General features: G+C 56.4%; 6 protein-coding genes across 6 annotated transcripts; 2 read left to right on the forward strand and 4 right to left on the reverse strand.

Moving 5' to 3' along the window:
• Positions 1–301: 301 nt before the first annotated feature.
• Positions 302–715, reverse strand: SPRG_09577 (hypothetical protein). The gene is made up of 2 exons (XM_012349003.1): positions 567–715; positions 302–515 (listed from the first exon to the last, which is right to left on the reverse strand). The coding sequence occupies exons 1-2, from the start codon at positions 666–668 to the stop codon at positions 435–437; spliced, it is 183 nt and encodes a 60-aa protein (XP_012204393.1). The 5' UTR covers positions 669–715; the 3' UTR covers positions 302–434.
• A 557-nt stretch (positions 716–1,272) lies between these two features.
• SPRG_09578 (hypothetical protein) lies at positions 1,273–2,226 on the reverse strand. The gene has a single exon (XM_012349004.1). It carries the CDS (start codon positions 2,179–2,181, stop codon positions 1,318–1,320), a length of 864 nt encoding a protein of 287 aa, XP_012204394.1. The 5' UTR covers positions 2,182–2,226; the 3' UTR covers positions 1,273–1,317.
• Positions 2,227–4,092: 1,866 nt separating this feature from the next.
• On the forward strand, positions 4,093–5,086 carry SPRG_09579 (hypothetical protein; the record flags this gene model as incomplete). The annotated part of the gene is made up of 2 exons (XM_012349005.1): positions 4,093–4,718; positions 4,753–5,086. The coding sequence occupies 2 exons, from the start codon at positions 4,093–4,095 to the stop codon at positions 5,084–5,086; spliced, it is 960 nt and encodes a 319-aa protein (XP_012204395.1).
• Positions 5,087–5,993: 907 nt separating this feature from the next.
• Positions 5,994–6,599, forward strand: SPRG_09580 (hypothetical protein; the record flags this gene model as incomplete). Its single annotated transcript, XM_012349006.1, has 1 exon — positions 5,994–6,599. The coding sequence occupies one exon, from the start codon at positions 5,994–5,996 to the stop codon at positions 6,597–6,599; it is 606 nt and encodes a 201-aa protein (XP_012204396.1).
• Positions 6,600–8,054: 1,455 nt separating this feature from the next.
• Positions 8,055–10,372, reverse strand: SPRG_09581 (hypothetical protein). The gene has a single exon (XM_012349007.1). It carries the CDS (start codon positions 10,341–10,343, stop codon positions 8,103–8,105), a length of 2,241 nt encoding a protein of 746 aa, XP_012204397.1. The 5' UTR covers positions 10,344–10,372; the 3' UTR covers positions 8,055–8,102.
• A 1,281-nt stretch (positions 10,373–11,653) lies between these two features.
• On the reverse strand, positions 11,654–14,205 carry SPRG_09582 (hypothetical protein; the record flags this gene model as incomplete). Its single annotated transcript, XM_012349008.1, has 10 exons — positions 11,654–11,880; positions 11,924–12,190; positions 12,242–12,313; positions 12,368–12,529; positions 12,580–12,712; positions 12,770–12,943; positions 12,991–13,403; positions 13,458–13,629; positions 13,684–13,767; positions 13,814–14,205. 10 exons carry the CDS (start codon positions 14,203–14,205, stop codon positions 11,665–11,667), a joined length of 2,085 nt encoding a protein of 694 aa, XP_012204398.1. The 3' UTR covers positions 11,654–11,664.
• Positions 14,206–14,312: the final 107 nt, after the last annotated feature.

The raw sequence follows: 14,312 nt of genomic DNA on the forward strand, positions 1-14,312 counted from the left end.
AACTAGACTATCGTATGTCACAAAGTGACGAGGTCGCATAAGCACTCGATCAGATACAAGGTTCTCTTCACGTAGATCAGAGAATGTAGATAAGTGATTTGGTGTGATCATCATATCGAGTGCTGGCGCGTTGTGGCTACGACACGAGCGAGCGAGCTTTGGATCAGACTCAAAGGTTCTCTTCACGCGGTTCAGAGAATGTAGATAAGTGATTTGATGGATCCTCATCTCCAAAGCGGTGCTCGTGTCGTGGCCGCTTGCAGGGTCCTACTATGGCACTTCATGCAATCAAGCACGGGGTAAAAAAACGGTCAAGTCGACAAGGTAGGTCAAGCAAGAATATCGTTCCGAGTGTTAAACAACACACCATACCGTCGTCGACGCGCCGCCGCAACGACGCAGCGTCAAAGGCGTCCAGTCGTAGTCGAGTTAATTTACTCGTCCTTCTTGGCGGCGACGTGCTTCTTGTTGTACTTCTTGGCGAAACGCTGGTTGCGCAAGAACTTGGGGTCAAGCTATCAGAACGCAATAAGCTTTCCGCGCTACAGATTGAGGTGTGGACGTACGCCCTTCGTCGAGTGGTAGCGGTGCTTGTGCGGCTTGCGGATACCGTTCTTGTGGGCCTTGACGGTCTGGTTGCGGGCCGTGTGGTTCTTCTGCTTGACCATGGTGTAGTTTTTAGCGAATAGCAAATGAAGCAATTTCGGCTTGGCGGTGCACAGACCATTGCTCGTTTGAGCCAACCAATTTTGCATTTGCATTTTGACCAATCGGACGTCGGATTGTTTAAAAGACGTCCCATTTGCACGCTCCGTTTGTTTTTATAACCTCAGCATTGTATGGTATGGTGGGTCTTAGAGGATTAAAAGACACGTGTCTTTTTTTACCCCATTGTGGCCAGTGGTGCGGTTCCGGCATCCGGATACGACGTGCTAGGTACCTGTAGGCAGCTAAGCACACCCCATTCTGCGCGCCTACACGCTGCTGCATCGTGCTGGCGAGGACGCGACGGTCTACGCGACGGCCAAGACGGTTTTATCAGAAAGATCTAGTTATTGGATGGAAGAAACATGCTATCTGTGTGCCGGGCGACTCGATGATCTTGGAAGGACGCGACAAAAGTTGCGTGATTTTAGTCGATGCGTTGATGGGCATGGCGATCTTGGTGCAGGGGGGTCAAGCGACGCAGGAGGCGGCGGACCTTGGACACGGATGAGAGAGCACTACAACAACACACACGTGTATGCATGGTGCTACAAAGCACGTGCGTGTTTTGGTTTGTGTTGTATTGCAAAATTATGTAATTCGAAATAAGTTCTATTTGGTCTTCTGCTTCTTTGCAGCCGGCTTCTTGGTGGTCGATGATGGCTTCTTGCCGCCCTTGGCCGCCGGCGCCTTCTTCTTCGTCTTCTTGGCGGATGCATCCTCGTCCGAGTCGAGCTCGACGTTCCAGTCGTCGGCATCGGCGGCCTCGTCGTCGTCCTTGTCCCAGTCCTTCATCTTGGCACCCATCATAAAGTCGTCCTGGACAACCGACCACGTCGACGCCTCGGGCTTGGGCTCTTCCGTCGCTTGCTTCTTCGACGATTGCTTGAGCAAGCCAAGGAACGCATCCTTGTCCATCGACTTGATCTCCTTGGACTTGGTGTCGGTCGTGCCCGCCGACGCGTGTTGGTGCTTGGCGATCGCGTTGAAGAGCGCAACAACGCCCTTGGTCGCGATCGTCCGGAGGGCCTTGTCCTGGGCCATCGTGGCGACACTAGGGATGACCATGTCCTTCTCATCGCGGAGTCGCTTGGCCTTGGCGCTGATCTTGGACTCGGTGGTTTCTTTCTTGTCCTTGGAGATCTCACGCATCTGCGCCGTGATGCGCTTGGCCAGAATCGGCGCCTTCTCCGTGTCAACGTTCTGTCCAAGGACCTTGCTCATGGCGTCAGCAAAGCCCACCGCGCCTTCATCTTCATCCATGTCGTTTTCTTCCATGTCGTCGGCCTCGTCCTCGCTCTCGTGGTCGGCGTCGACCTCGTCGTCGGCCGAGCCGGTCTCCCCTTCGTCCTCCGAGCCGCTCTCGCCTTCGTCGGCTGAGGCGTCGCTGGCCGGCGCCGCTTCCTTCTTGGCCGGCGCGGCCAGCGTTACCTTGGCCGCAGCGGGCTTGTGCTTCGCCTTCATCGTCAACTTCATCGTCGCGTCGAGGATCCAAGATGAGTCCGCGGTGTTTCAAGCAGCAGCAAGCAGCCAATGGTTGGTTATAGCAGGAAAACCTCCCAAAAGACATACATCGAAACGGCCAAGTCAAGTCACGTAAATAGTGTTCCATACAAGCAGGGGACGTGCGTGGCATCAGTGCCACGTAGACACCTTTCCGCGCCAACACCGATGACACGCAAGCGATCTGCTTACTCTTGGACCGTGTCGCGGAGCGTATTGCGCATCACGTCAATGATCGATCATCTTGTCTGTGGATCAATGCGTTTTTGAATATAGTGTGACTATTATAGTATTCAAATACTGTGAGCAGATTGCAACCAGTTGATTGCTGGATCCCATCGGTGCCTCCACACACGGCCTGGTGCAGAGTCGTGCAGCTATGCAACTTCAGTTTGTACGAGATGGCGAGACTTTGGACGAGATGGGTTCTTCCATTGGTCCTTTGCAGCACGCGCCAGCTTGAAGGCATCGCTTGCGATAACCTCTAGAAACCGATATTGCCCTGTATGGCTTGAACGAAGGATTGAAAACGACTGGTGCGTGCTCAGTTTGCATTTTGAGTCGTAGCGGTCCCGAGGATGACAGAATTCGATGACATCGTTCCGCTGTAAAACTCTGGGAGTGCGCCTCAGGCGCGCGATGGCCGCTCGATCTTCTCTCTGAGGCACCATCGCTAGGATAGATAGAAACTCAGATATAGCAACGACCTCGTGGCCATCGAGAGCTATGGAGACCCCAGTGTTTGTGATCTGGGTGGTCAAGTCCTGTTGGTTTTCAACGGCGACTTGATTTTCTTCACCTCGGCGGCCAGACAACAACGTCAGCGTCATAGTACGCGAGAGCTAGGCTTCAAGCCGCTACTACCCCTCTCGTGTCTCCATCTGCTTCGACATGATCATCGTAACCACGTAACTAGCCTTTAATTCTTCGCCAGTAAGAAATAACACCCTCTTCGTCGACTTGCAAGCAACCGTCAAAGACAGCGCGGACACAGACGAGCCGACACTGCAGGAGGAGAGAGAGCCGACGAATATGCGATGGCGGGTGGGGCGGGTTAGTAGACGTGGGGTGCTTTACTGCCGTTCTCAGGTACCAGCATCATCGATCACCGAAAGACGGTCCGATACCAAACATGGTCCGACGCAGGCCTTCTACGCGTCGCGAGGCTTGCATAAAAGCTTCAACGGAGCCATCGACGCCTAGTCTCTACAGACGTCGAGATTGGCTCATGCGGTTGTGTCCACAGTGCAATTACCCTATATCAGTACAGAGCGGGCCACTACCAATCTCGACCACCGGCTTGCAGCGCGGAAGGATTGAAACTAATCAGGATAGAGACATAGTAGCTTGCACGTTCTTAGCATGCGTGTGGAAGAAGCTCGTCCACGGTCCGTCGTTGTGTGTAGCCGACGGCGAGAATTTTTACACTCACACCTCCGGGCCAGGATCGAAGAGGTGTGCTCAAAACACACGCTTTCTTCCACACGCGCGATTCAACGAGCAAGCAGGTCGTGCTATGGCGCGACTACAGAACCAGGTATGCCAAGGGTCCATAGACCCCTGAGGTTGCGAAACGTTAACATGAATCTCCTGCTTTATCATGTGAGAAATCCCACAGTCCCACCACCAACGAATCTCCGAGGCAATCCGGGCGTGGTACCCGCGGTGGACCTTGGCTCGGCTCGCCCAACGACACCACGCCGTCTATATGTACGCCTTGTTCAAGCTTTAAACGCGCTCTGAGGAGCTGCTACAGGGTCGTCCTGCGCCTTTCTTCGAGATTGGAAGTGTACTTTCTAAGGCAATTGTCGCCAGCTGGCTCCATGCAGTGAGAACATTCGTCCGTGTCTGCTGGTGTGTCATTCATTTCCAAACGCGTTGCCGATGGTCGAACTCACGCTGCACCCGGGCGGGCCGACGACCGACGAGCTCCACCTCGCGCGGACGGCCTTCAAGGAGCTCATCGCGGCCGTCGAGACTGACTCGCCCATGCACTACCCGCCCGAGGTCGCGACCTTGACCGCGACGACGACGCTCAAGGCTTCGCTGCACGACATCTGCGGCCACTTTCGTAAGGCGGCCACCACGGGCTTTGGCCTTGATACGACGCGCACCGAGCTGCTGCGAACGCTGCTGCCGCTCACCGAGCACTCGTTTGCGGGCAGCCGCTGGAGCCTCCTCCCGCTGCCGATCCCGCTTGTCCAGCGCCGCGACCTGCGGTACGTCGAGTACTTTGACACGTTCATCACGTCGCATGGACGCGTGGGCTTTGCCCGTGCCTTGCACTCGGTCGACGACGACGACTGCATGCCAGTGCGCGGCTGCCTCCGCGCCAAGGTGTTTGCCTCGGGTTATGTCTTTCGCGAATGCAGCGCATTGGCCGGCGCGTACACGGTGACGCTTGTGCTGAATGTCGACTTTGGCGGCCACCTCCCGACGTGGGCCATTAACGCAGGCTTGCAGGCGCGCGTCAAGCACATCTACACGCTGGAGGGCCTCTTGGCGAAGCGGTCGTCGGCGCGGCCCCCGCTGCGGCCATTGCAGCCGGCCGTTCCGGTTTTTCCTCAAGCCGCGCAATTGCAGCGCGTGCGGCGACGTCTTTTGCAAACGCTGCTGTGACGAGCGCACGTGCACCGACTGCCGCGTCGCTGTGTACTCGCCATCGTCGCTGCGGCCGTCGATGCTGGACGACACGATGTTTCGGTCGGCGGGCCGGAACCGCCTCGAGAGCTCGCGCAGTGCGTACAACTTGCGCGCCGAGGCCGAGCACCTTGGCGGCGCCGAGCCGAGCAGTGTCCCGGAAGGCCGCCTCAAGTCCAGCAGCGTCGTCGACTTGTCCTACTTGTCCGATTTTGCGACCGACGGGATTGACGTCTAGCGAGTGTGACAGATCAGTGTACTCTTCGTATTGTCAAAAGAATAATGTAGTCAAATGTGTCGTGTCCATGTGTGAACAACTTGTCTTTTGGTAGTTGTCGCAGTGGAAAGTGGTTTCCAACGAGAACGAGAGAGCGACGAGTGTCGGAAGACGTCGGGAGATTTTGAATGCAAGGCATCGACGCATGCTACCGAGCGACTGTAGTGCCTCACACTTGTAAAGACAGCAATAACCGCGTGGTAGGATGCTTGTCCAGTGGAGCTGCGTCGAGGGTCGGGATGACGACGTGCGCGGCCCATGGCATCACAGAGGATGGACCACCACGATAAGCAAAGCGCTTGTTGACGTATGTTGAGAACACCACGCTCGTCTCTACCACTGGATCCTCTTCTCTTAGCTACAGTACGATACCAAGACATGATGCGGCGTCAACGGGTAGCCAAAGGAATGGTATTGGGTTTCTCCAGGCACCAACAAAGTATGTGACCGCAGAGTTCGCGAGCGAGCCAGACCGTCATCCGTCAAACCCGCCATGCAGCTTGTACTGCAGTGACTGCAATATGTGATTGCAGTGGTAGGACGTTGTGGCTACCCGTGAGACGAGGCGGTCGACGAATCCAGTCTACACCGTCTCGCATGCATGGAGTCAACACGTGTCCCAGGCAACTGGCATCAGCAGACGCTATCAGCACACGCTATCAGCACACGCTATCAGCAAAAGCTATCAGGAGATCTAAATGTTTGCAGCGAGGAGTTGTCGATGGGACATGTACGATCGTTACGAAGAAGACTAGAAACGCACATATGTCCAAGTTGGTGGACAGCAAATGACTCCACTAACCTCGCAAAGGTCTCATCGTGGTCCTCCTGCTTTGATGTCATGTTCAATTTTGCTTCGAACGCCAACATGCACGGACGCCGCCTCGCCTACCTCGTCGCTACCATCGTTGCTTCGGCCTTGGGCCATGACGCGTGCGGCGAGATGCCCACGACGAACCCGCCGCCCGTCGGTCCTCCGTGTTTGTTTGCCAAGAACGCAGTGGTGACGCTCAAGGCGGACAACGATGACGCCTTGTCCGCCTGCAGTAACTGCGTCAAGGACTCCAAGGACTTTAGCGTATTCCTGACCAGTGTGAAGAGTAACACGTGGACCATCCAGCAGCTTGACGGAAACAATCTCATCTCGCTCCACGCCAACGGCTTCAACGGGATCGACAACAACGTGCTGGCGCCGAGCATGAACCGTGCGCCCGGTGTCGTCGAGCCCGACCAGGTCATGCTTCCCTTCACCGTGGAAGGCGCGTCGAGCGCGCATCAATGGACGTGCACACAAGTCAGCTACAACCAGATTATGCTCCGCAACGTCGCGAACGGCAAGTACCTCGCGCGCTGCGACGGCTGCGACAGCGACCAGATTCCGCCGGCCGATCTCTTCCAACCAGTCTTTACGCTCGCAAGTCCGCACGGCAACCACACCACCGCTCCAATGGTGTGGACGTACACGCTTGTATAAATGAATCACTACGATGGACTTGTGTTCACGTCGTTTTGTTGGTCGATATTGTCTTTTTCATCCCTCATGGAGGTTGCCATGCTATGAACATGTATGGGTGCTTAGCAGGTCGTCCTATGCAAGACAAGAACGAGTGGCGGTGCGCGGCCAGTAGTACCTTACCCGCCGTCGCATTTGCAAAGGCTAGCAAGCGACACAGCTCGACTTGCAGCAGAAAAGAGTATACTTTGACGTGTGGAAACGATCGATATTAGTTCCTACCCTGGTAGCGGGGTAGGGGTGTAGAGGCTGGAGCGCGAATCGAAAAAGACGGCAACGGGATCTAAGTGCTTTATGCTGACAAGGCTTCGTCTCGGCAATTTACGTACTCGACTATAAAGCGGTGTACCGTATTCGAGGTAGCTATGCGGCAAGGCAGTGCAGTGACGCTCCTCGCCTCTTTTGCTCCGAGTTTGTCGAGTCGTTCAAGCACTTGCTCGTCGAGTGTAGCTACATCAAGGACGTTCGGACAGTGCTTGGCACCATCTTCTGATGCGTCGTCCGCGAACCCTCGTCGGCTTTATCAGGGTCCATAACCTTGGTTTTCTTTACGACGAGGCTGCGGCCTCATGTTGACCATCGCGGTGCTCTGGCCTATTTTACGCATGTGTCTGGTACACGTACACACTTGGACTTGCACTCCTCTGTTAAGTGGTCCGAGTACAGGAGCCTGCGTACGAGCTATCACTCTGCGAGTGGGGTCCATTCCAGTGAGTGAGCTCAGGCCTTGAGCTCACTCACTCCCAACTTCCTCAAATCCAGGTTATTTGTCTGCATGTACTTGGTACTGTACGTGTATAAACAAGAACCTCATCATCAATACAAACGCCTGCGTGGCGCCGTTGCACTTGGGCGCCAAAAGCCCGTCATCAGCCGCGAAAAATCCAATTTCTGAGGTTCCTGCGCGTCTTGCACCAGACTATGCTCCGTCTCGTCGGTTCTTTCTCCGCTCAGCGTTTGAATCCAGCAAGCAAGCATTCATCAAGATACTAGAAAAAGAAATTTAAATCCACTCGAATCGTTGCATCCCATCGCAAGGTGCCATGGATTTATTGCGCGAGATCGTGTTGCCATGTTAGCCACTACAGTGTATCCGTGCACGGGCCGTCGATTCCACTGTTTTGTTTTGCTGATAGTACGGGCGCAGAAATTTCCCACCCAGGCGATCAGCGCAAAGTCGGAGTGGCGTGTGTGGCTGGGATGGCACCTGCTGTGAGACATCCCCCCGTTGCTACGCTGCATTCCGCCCCATTGCATATGGTAGATGACGTTTGCAGGACGATAGGAGGCAAATTGCGGGTTTCTTGAGAAATTCTCCGTAGTTTTAAGCACATTGCCGTAAATTCCGGAAATGCTCTCCCTTGCTATCAGCTTCAGCACGCCGGCTACGTCAACAGGTTGGGTAATAATCCCTTCCAGCAGAGAAGAGACGTGTATAAAAATGTATCGTTGGTTCTAGTAGGATTAGTATCGTGCGGCGTCAATCACCTGGTCGATGACGCTAAGGTAGTGCTTGACGTACGCGGGTCGGAAATGGTCGTCGTCGCGCATGATGGGTTCGCCGACGTTCGAGAGCACTTGGCACGTGTCCTTGTAGCACTGGTTGTCGGCAAAGTTGATGAGCGTCGCGTTCGCTGCCTTGGTCGCCGCCACGAGCAATTGGTTGAGGTACGCGATCTGCGGCATCGCTTCGTACGCAGCCCGCGAGACCGGGTCGACCTTGCCGACGCCGCTGCCGCTGAGCATGTTCTTCGGGTTGAACTCTTTCCCCTCCGGGTTGAGGCCCGCGACATACACCTGGATGCCGAGCTTTGTAAACGACGTGAGCTCGTCCGTGAGCGTCTTGATCATGGCCTCGACGTCGCCTTTGGACTGGTAGTCGCACGCATCCGCGTAGCTGCGCGTGCAGCAACGCGGCGATGCGCTCGCACTCGCCGAGCTGCTCCCAAAGCGCAGAAACTGCTTCCAATCGGACGCGTAGAGCACCGACTTGGGCTTGACCATCTTGATGGCGTCGACGGCCTTGGCGTGGTCGGCGTTGCAGCTCAGCGGCGGCATGCCGTTGGCCGTGTAAAACACCGCGGACGGGAACCGGTGTGGCGCGCTTGCATTCGCCGCGAGCGTGTTAAGGTGCGAGTACCGGATCTTGAGCATGTGGCCGTGCGAGTCGCCAACCACAAAGGTCGCAGTCGGCTTGTCCGGGTTGAGAACCGACGACTCGGGTGCCCAACCGTACGGCCCGCCCTGCGCCAGCCACGAGTAGCCGGGACCGTCTTCGTGCTCGTCGATGGCCGCGCGGATCTTGGCGGCCGTCGGCTGCTCAAACATCGGCGGCTTGCTCATGTTGGGCGGCTCGGTGTCGGTGGCGTTGACGATCGGGCCGCGCGACGGCGGCAACGGACCTGACGACTCGAGCGCGGAGAAGGCCGTCGGGTACAGCTGGATGCAGATGCCAAGCATGGCCATGACGACCATGAGCGCCGAGAGAAGCGGTACGAGCCACGCCGCCTTCCGACGACGTAAATGGTTCTCGACGCCGTACAAGGTGAAGACACTCAGCAGCAGCGACAAGATGACCATCGAGTACGGCATCGCATACCACGGGCGGAGCTCGGTCTGCGGCCAGTGCGCTTTCGCAAACACCAGCAGCGGCCAGTGCCAGAGGTACCACGCGTAGCTGAGCTGGCCGATCCACACCATCGGGTAGAGGCTCAGAAAGTACTTGTGCACAAACGTGTGGGGGCCGCTGGCAATGAGGAGGCCGGCACCGGCGGTCGGTAGCAGCGCCCAGAAACCCGGGAACGCGTCTTCTTCGTTGATAATGAAAAAACCAACGACGAGCGCTGCGAGACCGAGCAGCGCGAGCAGATGGCAGAGGCCGTGGTGGGCGACCATGACCTTGTTTTGGAGGTTGATGTACGAGAGAAGACCGCCGACCGCCATTTGCCAGAATCGCGAGAGCGGAAAGTAGAACGCGTAGTTGTTGGTGCCGCCGTAGCCAAGGAACGCGACGTTGCAGACAAAGCTCGCGACCAAGACCAACACTTGGGCAGCGATCGCCTTGCGGTAGCTGAGCTTCATGACGAGCGACGCGAAGAGCGGCCAGAAAATGTAGAATTGCTCTTCGACGCCGAGCGACCAGAGATGCAAGAGCGGGTTTTCCTTGATGCTCGCGTCAAAGTAGCCCATCTTGAGCGTGAGCACTTGAATGTTGGCGCCAAAGACGCAGCCGGCGGTCAACGTCGCGGCCATCGACTTTAGTGCCGGCGCGAGGTACCACGCGCAGCCAATGCTCACGGTCGCAATGAGCATGAGGAGCAGACCTGGAAAGATGCGCCGAATGCGCCGGGCGTAAAAGTCCGAGTACGTAAACTTGGACGCTTTGAACTGCTTGAACAGGATGCCGGAAATGAGAAAGCCGGAAATCACAAAAAAAATGTCGACACCGATAAAGCCGCCGGCAAACGCCGTCGGGTACGCGTGGAAGATGACGACGGGGACGACCGCGACCGTCCGGAGGCCGTCAATGTCGGCGCGGTACGAAAGCGAGTGGGCCGGCGGCGCGACTTCGTGCAGCACCTCCTCTTCGTTCGGCACATCGTCGTGGATGAGGACCGGGAAGCTATCGTGGCTGCCGTCCGTGAGCGCCGAGAACTCGTGCTGCGTGCGGCTCGGCGGCGTCGCGTCGAGGTGTGTCGAGGCCATCGCAAGTTGGAAACTGAGCTCGTTGATGGCGTGTTGCAAATGGCGCGTGAAAAGAAAGGCGACTGCGATCGGCAATGAGTCGTAGTTCAACGAATCGAGTGGTGGTGGACAGTCCATCTGCCACCGAGATTGCAGTTTAAGCTTGCAAATCGTGCGGTGGAATGGCAACGAACAAGCGTTGTTTGGGGTGGAATTACCCACATGGTCGCCCATAAATTTCTCTGCCAAATGGAGCACGACACTGCGAACCACCAACGAGAAAATGCAGCACTCGCTTCCGTGGTATTCCCATCGCGTCGATCGTAGCAACGTCGTAGCGTCCCAGATGCTAGAAATCCAATTCTTGGCACGACCAGACGCCGTCTCTGTCGCGCATGTATCCACTAAATTCGAGACGACGTACACGCCGAGTAGACAGCCGCAGGCGTCGTCCACAACCAAAGCCAGCGTATCCTGTGTCGTTCCTGTTCCACGCAGAAAGAAAAAAAGCCAACGACACCACGCACCGTCCCACGGTAGGATTATACCCATCCAAGGGCATCCGATGCCAGCAGTCGTGGGACCAAGGGTGGAACGACCCGCAACGGCTGTTTTAGGACAAAATAAGGGGGGAAAGTGCGTCAAAACCGTGAACCCTCCCAGATCAAAGTTAAAACAGGCATATTTGGGACCATTTGGATCCGCTCCAACTCTTTTTTCTTGCGTTGAAGAGCCATCCGCTCCGTCCCCGCAGGAATGTACCGCATGTATGTGGTGGCATTTCGTCTCAAGGAAGGTGGGGTGCTGCGAGGCATTGAGAGGAGGACTGTAGCGAATAGAAAACAGGCTGTAAGAGGGCAAACAAACGTCAAGAAACGGTGCTAGTGTATTCAAGAGTGTGTAAACCGTGAAAATGCCAACGTGTGCGGTACAAGAGTAAGACGGGTGGCATTCCAACGCTGACGCCGTCCACCCAAGTGAAGGAATGAAGTACGTACGAGGTCTGTTTGACCTTTTCCCGCTATATACAATGATGACAGGACCGCTGCTGTACGAGGAGCTCTCGTGTAATGGACTGGGTCCTACAGTAATCCGTCGTGTAGCTGCGAGGTTTTGTTTCAAACGTGCTAAAAGACCGACGACATGCCATTCGCACCAGACCAGCTCGTCGTGTTAGACACGCTGCCGGGCGTCGTTGGCTTGCCAAGCACTCAGACACAGCTCTCTGACTCTCTGACACGAATACCACCAGGCGATGCTGCAAGAAGCAACACAGTACCGCATACGACAGTATCATGATGACCGACGACGCATCCTGCTTGGAATCACGTGGCCTGTTGGCTTAGGGCGCCGTGCGGTGCAGCACCGACTTTTCAGCGAGCGCCTTGTGGCGCAAGGCCGTGTGTTGGGCTTGGATCGTATCGAACGTCTGCAGCAATGGCGCCAACGGCACGCGCGGCTCGCGTGGCGGCGTCGGCAGCTGCTCGGGCTTGGCAATCGCCATGGTCATCTGGGTCACGCTCGCGAGCCGGTCCCGGAGCGTCCGAAACGCCGAGCTCTACGGACGATGAGACATGTTGCGCAACACGCGAAGTATGCACCTGCGGCAAAAGCATGAGCAGCCCATACAAGCTCTTCATGAGGTTGGCGTGGTACGGTGCTTGGGTCTCGAGGAGCTGGAGGCGCAGCTGGATAAAGATCGGCGACTCGAGGAGCTGCACGAGCTTGTCGATCTGCATGAGAAAGCCGACGGACGCATCAATCTCGCTAAACTTGTAAATGAGCGCGTTCGAGAGCTCGTACGACTGCGCGAGGAGGCAGAGGCTGAACGTCGAGACGGGGTTGTGGCACCACGTCTTAAAGAGCGTCTACTCCCATCCTCTCATCACAGCGATCCAACGATATCATCATCGTCGCACCGTAAACACGTTCATGTCGTCCTGGGACGCCGCGACATCAAAACTGCGGCGCAGGATCGTGCGCAAGTGCTCCTACCACGGTAGTCCAACGTCAGGAGGGTTGCCCTCGTGGAAGAAAGGGCACACGAGTTCGTTGGCCGTGAGCAAAATCAAGTTGAGCGTGTGAACCATGAGCGACACAAACTCGAGGTCCTCGTACGTCGAGAGCACCGTCGCAATGACCATGTAGATGCTCTTGGCCTCCAGCAGCGTGCAGAGCTTGCGAATGATGAGGCTGCCGCGCTTCTCCTACCGTATCCACGTATCAACATGCCGCAATCCAAAACATGGGGAGCTACGAGAAGGCGGCTGTCGGTCGCAAAGAGCTGAATGACGGCTTGGAGCACCTTGGAGAACTCGAGGTGGCTCAGACTCGTGCTCAGGCGGGCGAGCACTTCGAGATCCAAGAGCACAACCGGGTCCGCGGCATCGCTACACATATGTATATATATCAATGTATCAAAACACGCACGTGGTGGTCGAGTCTACCTGAGCGTCTTGAGCAGCGTTGGCAGTAGCGAGTGAATATGCGTCGTGAGCTGGGTCGGCGTCTTTTCCAGTAGCATGGCAATCCAGCTCAGCGCCGCCATCCGCGTCGCAATGTGGTCGCTGAGCAGCTCGACATTGAGTTTCGACATGAGCGGCATAAAGTCCACGTTGCTCCTACAGATATGCCATTTTTGAGATTGAGTTCTCGCAATTGAGAATACTCGGTGGATTTGACAAGCGAGAGGAGGTCCGAGTTGGCACGCTCGCCGACGATGCGGATCTCAGTCTCAGCGTCCGAGATGCAGTGCAAGATCGCACCGAGAAGGTCGCCGTAGAAGCGTACGAGCCGCTCCTTCCCGAGCACGACAAACTCATGGACCCACGTGGCAGCCGTGAGGCGCGTAAAGCGCTCCTTGGACTGGCACTGCGCAACGAGGATGTGCACCATCGGGCCAAAGTCCACGAACGGCGTCGACTTGATCTCGCGGAGAAACTCGGTGAGCGCCGAGTCGGCGGCCTGTCGGATCTCGCGGTTGCCGTCGCTGAGCATGTTGAAGAGACCGTCGAGGAACTCGGGGAGCCAGTCGAGCATCTCAATGTCGGGCACCGAGTCGAGGACCGTGATCCAGCCCACCTACGAGTGCGTAATTCAAGCTCAACGAGGCTACATAGGACGCGAAGGCAGTACGAGGAGCTGGCGAATGTACGGGTTGGTCATGCGAATGTACTTGTGCAAGAGCGGGATGAAGAGCTCGACGTCAAAGACCTCGCTCTCGGTCACAATGTCCTTGACAAGCCGGTCGAGGAGGTTCGCACCGTTCTTGACGTCGACGTCGACGTCAGCAAAGAGCTTGCACAAGCTACATCGTATGTGAAGCTGCTGGACAATAGATGAAGGATATACGAGGTCGTACCCGTCAAAGATTTGGTTGAAGTACTTGAGAATGTCTTGGCGAGCGACCTTGGCGATGTTGTAGAGGCTCTCGCAGGCATAGTACCTAGAGACATGCATATGCCATCAACGTCAAAGGTCGTGGGATGTACCGGACACGGCTTTCGGGATCGTCAAAGCAATGCAGCACGGGCGGCATGAGCAGGTCCAGGTAGAGCTTGGCGTCGTGCATGAGACCGATGGCCGTGCCCGCAAGGCCGATGAGGCCACCCTTGCGGTAGTTGGCGTTCGTCGAGCACGTGAACTGGTGCTGGAGCAGGTCGATGATGAGCGGAATCGACTCCTTCGCCTGCGGCGACCCGCTCTCGGCCAGCTGCTTGACGAGGTTTTCGACCTCGAGGGCCGCGCCCTTGCGCTTGTCGTAGGACCGGTCGCCGAGGTTGCGCAGGAGGTTGGGCGAGAGCGGGACCTCGGCGCCGCTGGCCGAGGCCGTGAGCGACGACGAGGCTGCGACCGACAGGCCCGCGAGCGAGAGTTCCGACATGGCTGGGGCGAAAGTGGAAATGGAAAATTGAAATCTACGATCGTGCATGTATTTTAATGCAAACATTTTATTTGGCATACACGCATGCCATGATAATACAATACATA

The sequence above is a fragment of the Saprolegnia parasitica genome (assembly GCF_000151545.1).
Source record: "Saprolegnia parasitica CBS 223.65 unplaced genomic scaffold supercont2.49, whole genome shotgun sequence".
In the NCBI taxonomy this organism is placed as follows: Eukaryota; Oomycota; class Saprolegniomycetes; order Saprolegniales; family Saprolegniaceae; genus Saprolegnia; species Saprolegnia parasitica.

What these genes read in the sequence shown, in the direction of transcription:
- SPRG_09577 (XM_012349003.1), bottom strand. Translation starts at nt 668, where the DNA reads ATGGTCAAGCAGAAGAACCACACGGCCCGCAACCAGACCGTCAAGGCC. An exon ending in GCTACCACTCGACGAAGGGC is followed by an intron (nt 516 to 566) that starts GTACGTCCACAC and finishes GCGTTCTGATAG; the next exon opens with CTTGACCCCAAGTTCTTGCG.
- SPRG_09578 (XM_012349004.1), bottom strand. Translation starts at nt 2,181, where the DNA reads ATGAAGTTGACGATGAAGGCGAAGCACAAGCCCGCTGCGGCCAAGGTA.
- SPRG_09581 (XM_012349007.1), bottom strand. Translation starts at nt 10,343, where the DNA reads ATGGCCTCGACACACCTCGACGCGACGCCGCCGAGCCGCACGCAGCAC.